Source organism: Colius striatus, chromosome 7, assembly GCF_028858725.1.
Source record: "Colius striatus isolate bColStr4 chromosome 7, bColStr4.1.hap1, whole genome shotgun sequence".
NCBI classification, from domain to species: domain Eukaryota; kingdom Metazoa; phylum Chordata; class Aves; order Coliiformes; family Coliidae; genus Colius; species Colius striatus.
This window is the reverse complement of record NC_084765.1, coordinates 12540978-12554504: the sequence shown is the minus strand read 5'-3', so window position 1 is coordinate 12554504 and position 13527 is coordinate 12540978. Positions and strand designations below refer to the sequence as shown.

The 13527-nt window shown below is 39.2% G+C and overlaps 1 protein-coding gene and 1 long non-coding RNA gene across 2 annotated transcripts; both read left to right on the top strand.

Annotated features, from left to right (window-relative positions):
* Nucleotides 1-2033: 2033 nt before the first annotated feature.
* Nucleotides 2034-3175, top strand: LOC133625724 (uncharacterized). Its single transcript, XR_009819035.1, has 2 exons — nt 2034-2099; nt 2497-3175. It is a non-coding gene; the product is annotated as an uncharacterized LOC133625724 (long non-coding RNA).
* Nucleotides 3176-3673: 498 nt separating this feature from the next.
* PSMA1 (proteasome 20S subunit alpha 1) lies at nt 3674-13109 on the top strand. Its single transcript, XM_062000112.1, has 10 exons — nt 3674-3799; nt 4435-4479; nt 7249-7350; nt 7859-7962; nt 8764-8852; nt 9817-9887; nt 10808-10937; nt 11240-11319; nt 12196-12300; nt 12754-13109. The coding sequence occupies exons 1-10, from the start codon at nt 3797-3799 to the stop codon at nt 12808-12810; spliced, it is 786 nt and encodes a 261-aa protein (XP_061856096.1). The 5' UTR covers nt 3674-3796; the 3' UTR covers nt 12811-13109.
* The last annotated feature ends 418 nt before the right edge of the window (nt 13110-13527 follow it).

The window sequence follows — 13527 nt, the reverse complement described above, 5'->3', positions numbered from 1 at the left end:
TTTAAGGTGCGAAACAGGAATCACAGCCAATATTCAAGTCTGAATGGTGTCAGATGCAGCATGGATTTACACAGTGGCATAGTAACACTTCACGTTTTGTCTCTGTCCTAACAATTCCTAGCATTTAATTTGGCCATTACTGAGTATTGAACAGGGTTTCATAGAGCTATGTTTTAATTTCTCTGAAGTGATCCTAATTATCAGGTTGCCAACTGTGAAACTATAAATAAGAAAATATTATTTTCTTCTAAATAGATGTTTTAGATTATTTAAATGTGAGGATAGTTTTAGTTTTACTTTTCAGTCCTGTAGTCTTTCATATTGTAATTTCTTGATGTAATAAGCTGATTGCTGTTTGTCATTCACTTTTTTTCCTCTCCAATTAAATTTGTATTTCTTTAATCCTCTTTTTTTCTATTAATTCAAACTTCCTATGGAATTATGCAAGCATATCTTAATATTGGTGTTAGGACTCTTACCAAAGAAAACATTTAATGCACTTTCCTGTATCTTTCAGTATTATAAAATTAGTGTTGGTGATAAGGATAATTAGGATAGTTTTGTAAATATTTAAAAATGGATCAGATACATCAGTGGCAAAATAAATGTGAAGCTCTGTCCCACGTTGCCTCATCGATATGCCTCATAACATGGCTTTGAGAAAACAATGGTTTAACTATCTTGGTCACTCAGCACTGTTTTTTCTGCTGTGTCTGTCAATTCTTTTGTCATGTGGATTTTTATCTGCTATAAAGCTGTCTAAAACTGTCAGATCACTTCGTACAGGCCCACTGTACCACCATTAAATATAGCAAGGGTAACATTTTCTGATGTGCAGAGGTCAACATAATGCTTATGCCATCGCTTAAACTTTAATGCAACTTTCATTTAAGGCCTTCACTCAGACTTTCTAGAAAACTTTGGATGCCTGACAAACCACTAACATCACCTAGCTGTTTTCCATATTTGGGCAAAATACGTGTTAAATGCTTCCTTTCTGATTTGCCACCTTTGTTATCTGAAAAAGAGCCATTTGATTTTGCCTTGCTCATTCATTTCTCTTATTTTGCATATAAATATTATACCTTTGGTTCAAATACATCAATGGAGGATGGCACTGAGATGTAATCAGTAATATACGACAAAGGCCCTGGCTTTAGCCCTGCCTACAGAGGGCTGGTACTGAGCCTGAAGGGCAAGAAGGAGCACTAAGAAGGAAGTGAATTACTTCCTTCCACAATAAACATCGTTTCCCCTTTCTAGAGATTATTCCAGCCTCTGACATGCTCCTGTACTGCTGTCTTGGGAATATGGTAACAGTTGTTCTTCCTGAAGCCCTGGAGAGCAGCTGGAACGCTATTCCATGCCACCCTTCCTGCTGTCACTGGACCTCAATTTGCTGTAGAATAAATTTGTAATAGATGGACATCTAGGTAGTCTAGGTTTGAAAGTATTTTTCTATCCATGTAATAAAGGAAGACATATTACACAGGAAAATACTTATTTAATAAACCTATACAATAGCTCACATAGCTTCCAAAAGTTCTTAATTTACACAGAATTTATCCAATTTTCTATGTGAAGTTTTAAAAATCCTGCCTTTTTATCACTAAAGGCGTGGTTCCTTAACACTACTTGCTGCATGTATAGAGAACAAGAGAGTCTTGGCACAGCTGAGTGTTCTATCAAAACTAATGTGCTTTTGCCAGAAGAGAGGAAATATCTGTCTATTGTTCTGTTACTGTGGGTGGGGTAAACGGATCTTCTGGGAGTCCCGTACTGCTGTAGGAAGTTATTACAGGACAGCATTAGTGCAGAGTCTATTTACTGGAATATTTACTAGAAGTTCAGTGAAACTTGAAAGCTGTTCAGTTCACTTAATAAAAGGCTTATGTATCCTGTTTCAGTGCAGACCAAAATATGAGGAAGAAAGGAAGTTACTTGAGATCAATTGAATTTTTATTAATCTGAAGGATTTAAACTCACAGTTAGATAATTTAAATCAGACTGTTTAGATTTTTTTTTTCTTTCCTAGACACCACCACAGCCCTCTCCAAGAGAAAAGAAAGTAGAAGAGAAAAGGAGAAAATTCTGCAGTGGTAAGAGAAATGTGCCATTGGTCCTACAGTAATCAAAAGGTGACCAAACACTAGTTTGACTTTAATGACTGTGACTTCAGCAGCTCAACACTTGTTAAGAAAATAAAACCTATTAATGCAGTATTAAATATATGCTCTTTTGTCTTAATTCTTGAGCCATGCAGTCCTACAGTTCTCATAGTAATTGACTCACTTTTCAGTTACAATTATGTAAAAATATTTTACATTGTTCAAAGTAAGAGCTCCAGTAAGCAATTAATTTGCATATTATCTTTGAGAGAAAAAAAAAACTTATTTAGAAATTTAATTACATCTTAGCAATAAAGAAAGACATGGCACCATTTAAAAAAAATATAATTCATAATAGTGCTTCTCATTTAGCTTTATGTCATTTCAGAGACTTCCTATACCCTTTTTTTCGAAAACGAGAAGAGGATTTCCAGTCTGCTACATCTGATTAACAACGACTGTTTCACTCCTACCAAAAAGCTTTCATTTGTTTTTTTTACCCTGAACTGCCTTAGCTCATAAGCTTTGTTAGCCTGGACACTGTATGAGAACATAACTGCATGAACAGCATGCTTGTGATAAAAGTGCAACGACTGAAACAGAGTCTCAAAACCTTCTAGTACTTTGAGAACAGCTACGACTGCACCCTGCAGCTTTCTGAAGCGAGAGATGCCATTTGTGCTGGGATTAGTGCAACAGATGTACACTCTAGAGATACCTTTTCCTTGATGGCAATGGATTTTGCTTCAGAATGCTAAAAATGAGAGGAAAAAGTATAAACCTGACTGTTCTGCAGCACCTGAGCATCTGCGTGCATCTGTGCACAAACGGGATTCTGTGAACAAATCCTCTCAGCTGTTTCAGGGATAGCACTTGTGAAGTTGGCAGTGGTAGGGTTTTTTAAATGAATTTGTAAAAAGTAACTGCGATTGTATTTATCCATACGTACTCTTACTTATGGCTTAAGTGTTCCTATAACCTAAACCATACTCCTAACAAGGGCTGTAACAACTGTGCTTGTTCCCTTGCTCTCTTTATATCCTGTAAATATAATGAACAAAGAGGAAGATTTCTCAAAGTACAAAGAAAACACAACAGCACACGAATCCTGTTTAACGTCAGCGCCTTTATCGCCAGTGGCTTTAAACAGGCTACAGCTTTTTCAAAACCAATAAAATGGCCACCGTTGAGCTTTACTAAGAAAAATAAATGGACTTAAAATTCCACAGTGCAAATTTTCCTCAGGAGATGAAACTCACGCACAGGACTCTCCAGAGGCAGGCTGCACCGCTTGGAGTGAAACACTGCAGAGCGAGCAAGCACAGGCAGAGCCGGCTGAGGGCAGCCGCTCAGGACGCCGGCACTCCGCGGCTGACACAGGTTGCTAAACTGCGGGATGACGCTGCCGGGGTGACAGCGCCAGAGCACTGGCCGAGGCGGGATGCGACGCCTCAAACGCGACCCCGCGGGGGCGGCCGCCCCTCCCCGCGACGGCCTCTCCCACGCGCATGCGCCGCCGCTCCCGCGCCGCACGACTCGCCGTAGGGGCGGGGCGAGCCGCCGGCAGCTCCATCGATGACTCGAGGTGCGGCTAGCGCTGCTTACCCGCTTCCAGTCCAGAGCGATCGCTGCCTGAGCGGTTACCCCCTCGCCGTCCCGGAGCCCGCGCTGCTGTCGGGGGAAGGAGGATGGTGAGCGGTGTCGAGGCCGGGCCGGATCGGGATAAGGGCTCCCCCCGCGCCCCCTGCCCGGGCTGTGGGGCGAGTGGGGGACCAAGGGGGATGGCGAGGAGGAGGGAGCGGGGCCGTGAGTAAGCAGTTCCCGGGCCATGTGGGGCCGGGCCTGGGCCTTGCTGCCGGGACCCGGCGGCGGCTGCGCTCCCGTCGGCGGGACAGGCAGTACGCGCGGAGAGATGCGATCCCCTGGCCCGGCCCGCGCGGCCTGACACTACGAAGAGAGGCCGATGGCTGCTGGGCCACCCCGACGTGGGCCGAGCGGCATCGTTAACCGCGGCGGGGGGCTCTGTAGGGTGTCCCGCGGGCGAGAGCGGGGCCGGCAGCGGCCCAGCTCGGCACCGGCAGCTCGTACTGGTCCTAACATACCGATACCGTGGCAGTGGGCTCGCTGCTCGTGCTGCCCGTTAAATGCCTTGCGCTTGCTCCGGCGTGGAAAGAAATCTGACTGGAGAACGGTCCCTTGTTACAGGCCTCGGAGCAGGTGCTTTGTGTAAAAGGCCTTGTAAAGAAAACGATCAGAACTTCACTCACGAATGCTCTTTCCGCCGATGTATTTGTTATACTAATGGGTATTATTTTGTTCATTCTAGTTTCGCAACCAGTATGACAATGATGTCACAGTTTGGAGCCCGCAGGTAAAATCTTTATAAGCTCCCTCAACTGGCCTTCTACTTGGTTTTTGGGTTTTCTTCAGTCTTGCAGCAGTGCTATGATCATAATATAAATTGTGTTCAGGCACCTAAAGCTCACTGCAGTCTGCTTCTGTCTTGTTTTGTGGACTGTTGGATTCTAGAAAGCCATTACCATATCTATAAGATTCTAGTGCATAAATCTGAATGATGCTCAGGTGAGTCCTGCTACCTCAAAGTACTTAAACAGTTACTTTCTGAATGTACCTGTGAGGTCCAAGACAAGAGATTGTCATTGTTGGGCATTGGACTAGTTGGTCTTTAAGGTCATTTTCAAAACCAAACCATTCTATGATGGATGTACAGACCTATAGTAAAAAATTGGTAAGTAAGGTATGAAAAAATATGAAGCTGAGCTTAAATCTCCCCAGTGTTAGGCTACTCCCAGGTCATTCACTAGCTTATACTGCAAAGGAACTATTTAGTTTACAACTGAGAGGAACTTTTAAAAAAAAAATAAAACAACCACCCACTTTGTTCAGTTTGTTCAGAACAAAGTCAGATTATTAAAAGCTATTATTTAAAGCTGAAGTGAGAATATGCTGACTTCAAGTATGGCACAGTGACACCTGTTTCCATGCACACAATTTTTACTGCCCTGTAAGCCCCAGTTTGAATGACTCTGCCTACATCTGAGGTGTAGAATCTGAGATAATGATTTTTGTAGTATGAATTCACAGATCTTAATTTTTGAAATTGAAATGGCCACAAACATCCCCATTGAGTGACTTCCATGTACAAAACTTATAACTGTAACATTGAGAGCTAGAACATTTAAGTAATTAAAAGCTCTAGCGCTTTGTAGGGCAGTTTACATTGTGCTTCACTTGTGAAGTCTGTGCAGCTGTGTGTTCCATTTCCTGTGCTGTGGAATGTTAGGGAGGCTACACACTGTTTCTGTATTTAACATTATATTGAGATTTACACTTGGATTTTAATCAGTTTCATCTTGTGTATTGTTATTAAAAATGTACATTGTGTGTCCTAAAACATTTGACATATTGATGTCAAAATAAATATTCTAGGATTTTAGATTTACCTGTGGAAAATCCATGTCTTTAAATTGACCAAGTTTCTAACTAAACTAAATAATTACTTTAAATGCAAATAGCAAATTTTATTGATGTAACATTAATATATTATTAAATTGTGGGATGTACTGCTACTGAAAATCTTAGTGTAGTCATGTTGTTGAAAAGATACATTTTCAATGTACATCGTAGCAGCATATTTCATACTTTCTATGCCGTGTGAAGACAGCCTTGAATATTTGAATGTTATTTAGTCAATACCATGATAGCTGTAGATGGCTCTAAACTGTTTTCATCCCTCTTAATGATTTGTTTCTCTGCCAGATTCTGTATCAGGAGCTTTACTTGTAAATGTATTGATCTATCTCTTACTTTAAAGGTTACTTTTAAACTGTAATGTCTTCTTGAGACGTTTAGTATATATTGTGAAGTTACCAATGGCAGTAGTTTCTACTTTTTCATACATTTCCTTGAAAATATTAATAGTCTTGATATCTTTTGTAAAAAAGTCATTTGAAATTGCTACTGTGCTGCAATTACTGCTTTATACAGTGCTGCAGGTGAGGCTGCGGTATGATAGCATAATAATTCTTGGCATTGTTAACACAGGAGCAAAGAAGAGTCACGTTTTATAGGTGGAAGTTTGCATATATTGTAAAGAAAAGGAAAAACAAGATTAAGGACTTGAAGAGGTTTCACACTTCTATAGCCTTGCAAGTCATCCACAAAAGTTGATAAACACATGTTGGGCAGGTCACAATGATTCTATAGTGCTCTAAGGCAGGAAATACCCTATGTTATTGAAATTCCATATATAACTTAGTTGATGAAATGGCACTTTAGGGTGTTTTACACATCTGGTGGACTGCGTATTTCTCTAGATAAATCAAAAAGCTTTTACCACAGAAACCACCAGCAACCTAATGAAAGGTGGTTTCCTGTAGGTTGATCCCTGTACATTTCACTGTAACAGATATTACATTAAACTCTATCACAACTGGTAGCTTACAACTGTGCTGCAGTTAGTATTTCCAGTACTGGCACAGTAGCGGTGAAAATGCTGACTATTTGACATAGACTGACTGACCAGAGTGCAGAAAATTAGCTACTTTGCCCTCACTGGTTGCATTAAAAGGACGTTGTCTTATTTTTATGCAAAGCTCCTGCCCACCTTTGCAGAACTTGTGGGGACTTAATTCTCACTGAGACCTCTACTCCTCTTTCAGTCTTCACTGCAGTTGACTAATAAGTTGTCCAGAAGTTATTAGGGAGTGAATGGAGACAAAACAATTGCATAAGACTCATTTATTCAGGAAACTCGATTAAAAGTTAAGCATTCAACTTAAGCTGGGAGTTCTGTCTTTGAATCACATTGTGTCAAATACTGATTCCTCTGAAGAGAATTAGAAAAGTCTTGTGATTCTTACAGTGTCAAGATTATTAACCCTTTCTTTTTAGTTTGCCTGATTCTTTGTGTGCATTAGTGAGATTGCCAGATTACTGTGTGTTAATGGTGAGGCGTTTGCACAAGATAATTGAGTAAGTCTGTTGGTGGTAGTTTAACCTGTTCTGCAGTAAGTGTACCTGTTGGGGTGGGGGAATAAAAGGTGTGAAAATCAAAAAACGCTGAAAATCGATACAGAGGATTAACTTTAGAATGGTTACCTTTGATTTTATTCTGTAGGGCCGAATTCATCAAATAGAATATGCCATGGAAGCTGTGAAACAAGGCTCAGCTACTGTGGGGCTGAAGTCAAAAACACATGCTGTTCTGGTTGCTCTCAAGGTAACTTCAAAACTGTGTTCTCAGGGCAGTAGTGTTAGTAGATAAGTTTTGGTTTGGTGAATTAGTTTTCCACAGTCTCAACTTCTATGTGTAATGTAATACAATCCCCATTTTCCTTTTGCTTAAGTAGCAGTATAGAGCCATAAATATTTTCAGTACCTATGAAAAGCAGATTTTGACAAAATGGTGAAGGGAGTAAATGAAAGATTTTTTTTTTCCCCTTTAAAAAGCCATGGGTTTTTTTTTTTCTTAATCAGTTCCTAAGTAGTAAAACTATTTACTTCTTTTCCAAAAGCTTGAGTGACTGTCTGTTCTTTCTTTCATTCTGACAGTTTCCTGCTGAAGTGCAATTAGACTTTTCTTGTTTTCAGTTGCAAGTTCATAAATTTAATTTTTTTAAGATTCTTTCGTGACCATTTTCAGCTCTTGCCATAAATGTTAGCAGATTTCTCCACAGTGCTTGGCAAACTGTTCAATCTGCCACATAGCCTTCTCCTTTTACACATAGAGAGCACAGTCTGAGCTGGCAGCTCATCAGAAAAAAATCCTGTACGTTGACAACCATATTGGTATCTCAATTGCTGGACTTACCGCTGATGCAAGACTCTTGTGGTGAGTATCATGGTTGTTGACATAACAGTTCTGCAACAATGAGTGAAAGTTCATTTGTAGACTATTGCAAATTAAAGTTTATGGGCAGCTAAGGATTAGTCTTGAGTTACTGCTCTGTTGTACTATGCCGAAGAGCTCAGCATGAAGTTCTGGTATTTTTTAACTAGTTGGTATAAATCTTGTTTGTTTGGCCCAAAACTTTGCTCTTAAACAAAACCTAAGTCTGATTTCCTCAGAGTGGTGGGGTTTCCAAGCAGTCTGAGAAGGTACATCACTTCCCTCTTACAGCTGCCTCTGTACACACACATTGAAGAAAGTTGTTAAAAACATGCACTGCTGTATGTGTTTGCCTTAGAGGGGCTTACTTCTTACCTGCTGGTCTCATCAGATGAGGTAAACATACATGAAAGGAGTATTCCTCAGTTTGATAAGGAAAGAATAGGAAGAATTTCTGGAATAAATTTTATTACTGTAGTGTTACAAAGAAACATTGTCATTTAACTATGGCTTTTTTCCAGATGAACTGTCTGTTGCCTGCGTGAACTTCTACCTTCTTTGCATTTGTGTGGCTGAAATACTATAATACTCTTCTAAACGTGTGAGCGGTCAACTTTCTAAATGACAATAATAGGTCATGGTGAAATGATGTGATGCCTTTGACCCTTTTTCTCAGTGAGCAAAGCTGAAACAAAAATACACTTACCTTAACAGACAAGTATTGAAACAAAAACTTACTGTGACTTTTGCCTATGCATCGGTTTGATTTTTTTCTTCCTTTTTTTTTTCCTCTTTCCCTCCTAGCAATTTCATGCGTCAGGAGTGTCTGGATTCTAGATTTGTGTTTGATAGACCTCTTCCAGTTTCTCGTCTAGTGTCACTAATTGGAAGCAGTATCCTTTTTTGTGTGTATTTGTAACACATCTTTTTGCTTGTTCATAAAGTGATTTTCATATATCACAGCTTAAAAGTTGGATTGAATAAAAAAGGTTAATTCAAAATTAATTTTTCTTTATTCACATTACTTGTGTATTTTTTCAGAGAATATCCTGTAACATGCACTGAACTGGTAGAGAAGCAACAAAATGCTATGCAATATCTAACACAGCACTGTTCTCATGCCTCTGCATGTGGTGAAGGGAGAGCCAGGCTCTTCTCAATGATCCCCAATAATGGGACAAAAGGGCAGTTGGTATAAGCTGGAACATAAGAGTTTCCAAAGAAAAACAAAGAAGAATTTCTTCAATGTGAGGGTGAGGGAGCACTGGAACAGGCTGCCCAGATGGGTTGTTGAGTCTCCTCTGGGGACATTCAAAACCCAGCTGGACAAGTTCCTGTGTGACCTACTCTATGTGGTCCTGTTCTGGCAGAGGGGTTGGACTAGATGATCTTTCAAGATCCCTTCCAACCTTTAAGATTCAGTGATTCTGTGAAAGGTGGCTGCACTCTTCAAAACATCATTATTTACTGGATTGTAGCTGCTTGCTCAGATTTTTTTTGCTGTGGCAACTTCTATCTCTGCATGGAACACAGCGAAGGGGTTATATTCTGTTATCAGATACCTAGAAAAAAATTCAAAGGGATAAGAAATTAAATGAGGCTGTGACTGTTTGTATTACTTGGTTGACTGCGCTGCTCAGTTATTTTGGGAAAGCTAACTGCTAAATTTTCTTTTGGTGAAAAAGAAATTGGGATTCCAAATAAGTCCCAAGATCTGTTTCTCTGAACACAGCCTTCACTGCTGCAAAAATGTTTTCAGAGACTGTGTGATAATTTTGGTGCATCTCTGCTCAGATTGGGAAAATGTTTGGGGTAATTACCATGTTATTTTGAGATTGTTTCCTTAGCTTACATAAGAAACCCAGATACCAACGCAGCGTTATGGCAGAAGACCATATGGTGTAGGACTGCTCATTGCAGGTTATGATGTAAGTAAGCTGTGCCATTTACTATTGATCTGAAAGAAAATGTACTTAATGCAATTTAGTACAACAAATAGATGTTAAGAGGGGAAGATAGAAGGAAGAGGTAGACTCATCAGAATTCTCAGAATAAGGAAATAATTTCCTATATCCTGTCCTAAAACATAACCTTTAAAAATGTTTATTAATAGTGACTCCTATCTACATTTACGACGTGTACATTTGCAGTATTTCATTTTGCACCTAAAAATCATCAAATTTTTCCTTTTTAAAAATTTCATTAGTTCATGTTTTAAGGGACCAAAATGTTGCTCCCACACTTGCAGTAATTACTACTTTACAAATTATTTTAAATACTTTTGTAATAAAAATATCTATGGAAAGTATCACTGGCCTACTTGTTTATCAGCAACAGTTTGCTGATTGCAGCACACAGTGTCTATGCCCTGAACATTTTTGAGGAAGGTTGAAGGAAACTGTCACCTTGACAGAAATCTTACATGATGTGGTTAAGTCTACGGCAAGTTATCACTTTTGTGCAGAGAAGACAGAATATGTGCAGTATATCTGCTGCAAGCCATAAAGTATGAAGCATACATAAACACTGTACAGGTTATGGAACAGAGGAAGAAACGTTTGTGGTGCCAGCTACCCTGCCCATTTAAAAATTCCACTTGAATGGACAAAGTATAAAGAAAGATTGATTGATTGATTGATTTTTACAATTGCTTTGAAGGGATTGTGTAAGAACAGTGGTATGATAGATAAGCAGTGTAAAATACATACATGTGCATACATACCAGCTATGCAGTGTATCAAGTAGCAAAACTATGCTTCAGAAAATCCCATGTGTTCTAGTAGCAGACTTGGTATGAATGCATACATTTTGATTTAAGTTTTGTGGATTTTTTTTCCCTTCTTTGCAGGATATGGGTCCTCACATCTTCCAGACTTGTCCCTCTGCAAACTATTTTGACTGCAAAGCAATGTCCATTGGTGCTCGTTCACAATCAGCACGAACTTACTTGGAGAGACACATGACTGAATTTACGGATTGTGAGTAATGAGGCCCTGTCTCTCTAATGCTGTTCCTCGCTTATGCACTTTTTCTGCTACTGCTGCATTCTTTTGCATTTAGTAAAGAAGGAACCAGAGGCATTCGATTTTAAATGTAGGGAAGAGCTGGTTTCTCAAAGTGTACTCTTATAACCAACCAGAAGCACTAAGGCAAGGAGTTCTTGGAGCCAAGCTAGCCAAAGGGTTTTTCTAGTTGTCAATTAGGAGTGGGAAGAAGGGGAAATGAGTGTCTAGAGGTAATATCATGTGTTTAGGAAATGTCCTTCTGATTTCATTTTAAGGTAATCTAAATGAGCTAGTTAAACATGGACTGCGTGCCCTGAGAGAGACTCTTCCTGCTGAACAGGATCTGACCACCAAGGTAAATACTAGGCTTTCTTAATAAGACATTATACTGCCATTGTTAATAGAAATTAAAACAAAATCTGAAAACAAAATCTGAAAACAAAATCTAAAGTAAAGCTGGCACTGATGTTATGAAGCCAAACACTGGTAGATAGTATCATCTTCATTTCCTATGTCACGATTTTATCTACAGTTTCCCTAATTATCTCAGATTTCATTTTCTTAACAACAATTATACTTCAAATAAGACATGGTTTCCCTTGTTGCTTCATTCTGTTTAAAACTTTGATCAGTGTCTAAGATACATGACTTTTGCATTGTAAGTACAGTCAGTAATTCACTTGGGTGGTGAGCAACGATCAGGGTAAAAAGTTGCAGAAACTGACAAGGAATTGAAGAACTGTTGAACAAGAAAATCCTAAGGAGATCCATTAGTTGATAATCTGCTTGTGGCTGATCTGCCCTTTTCTAGCTTTGTTGTTTTTTTATTCTTAGTCCATGTGGCTTTTCTGGGACTCTTAAAAATAACGAAAATGCAAAGTAAGATTAAAATAAGTGTCTGAAAAAGTCATGTTTATTATTAAAAGCAACCAAAAAATATAAAGATATTGAAATCCTTGAAAACAAGTTTTACTTAGATTTTGAAACATAGCTTTGGTAGGGAGTAAATCTGTCTTGCTTTCATTTTCTAGTACAGTCTACTAACGAGAGAGCCTCTCAAACTTTCCTTTTCTCCTTAAGTACACACAAACAGCACAATGAGTCTCTCTTACGGGAAGAAACTTTCATCTGTTTCACAGGCAAAAGCTCTAAAGGGGGGGACGTAGTAGGGTTATGAGGAGGTTATGAGCAAAAAAATGCTTCTCACTTCTTCCAAAAATTTGCTTAACAGAATGTTTCCATTGGAATTGTTGGCAAAGACATGGAGTTTACCATCTATGATGATGATGATGTAGCACCGTTCCTAGAAGGTCTTGAGGAGAGACCCCAGAGAAAGGTATGTGATTTAGATTAAATAAATAGGCTTTGTTGAAAGACAACATTTTGTGATATATGACCTGTCAGGTTTATGTTTACAACATGTAACAGTATCTACTGTTCCAGTAGAGTTTCAGGAATGTTGCTACATTAAAACCATATAATCTTAGCTGGAGACTAAGACTCTAATTCAGTCAATTTATGCTGAATCGGTGATGAGCCTTTCCAAAGTCCTTTTCTTTCCTCATCTGTGATCTAGTACTGGTTTTTTGTTGGTTTTTTTTTCATCAGAATGGGCACATCATCGGTCTCCTGATCTGTCCTGCTCCATGCTTTATTTGCATGACACTACATAAGCTGCTTGTGACTTGAGCTACATTGATGAACTCATGATTCTCAGTCCAGGATAAAGCTGATTTGTCAAGTGCTGTTTTTTGACCTTGTATAATATGGGTTTTTTTCTCTCTTTAAGCCTGCTCCACCTGCTGATGAACCTGCAGAAAAGGCAGAGGAGCCCATGGAGCACTAGCTGGTCGATGAGTTCCTCTCTGTTAATGTATGTCTAATTATACAGGAACGTTTCCCCATTTTCTGATAACTTTATGCTCACCTATATGCGTTTTCTGCTGATACATTCAAGGATTACTCCTAAAAAAAGAAACCAACCCACCTATCCCTAAAAGGTAGACAGGAGCTCATAATTGGGTGTATTTTCTTTGACAGGAAAGGCAAAATCATTTTCTAAATAGTACACAATACAGTTTTTTAATGAAAAGCATGCTGTCTTTAACTTGTAAGGACAAGTGGAAATAAATCAGTTTCTTGGAATCTGCTGTGAATTGTGGTTATTTGTAATCTGAACAAATACTTATTCAAAAACTGCTGTTATGTGAAGGTACTGTCATGTACTTGATCATTTGTCAACCTGAGCATTTACTTATTATAGAAAAATGTGTTGCTCATGGAAACTGTTGAGATGAGAAGACTTTAAAATCCCTACAAAACCAAACAGAATGCAGCACGTTTCCCCGTGTTGACTTGTCATTGTCTCCAACTCAACTTGAAAAGATACTTCTAGTCATGGCTGTTTACCAGAAACAGCCAGCCAGCTGCCAGCCAGTGTGTGTTTTGGTTTGGGAGTTCTCTGCTTCAGTAAACTTTATCCAGCTTGTGCGGAACCTAAATGACTCACAGTTTCTTTAGAGCCCTCAGCCGCTCCTGGGGTAGTGAAGGGCTTTGACCTCAC

Excerpts from the sequence above, each read along its gene's own strand:
- PSMA1 (XM_062000112.1), top strand. Across the intron at positions 4,480-7,248 it reads TCACAGTTTGGAGCCCGCAG|GGCCGAATTCATCAAATAGA; the intron begins GTAAAATCTTTA and ends TTTATTCTGTAG. Across the intron at positions 10,938-11,239 it reads CATGACTGAATTTACGGATT|GTAATCTAAATGAGCTAGTT; the intron begins GTGAGTAATGAG and ends TTTCATTTTAAG.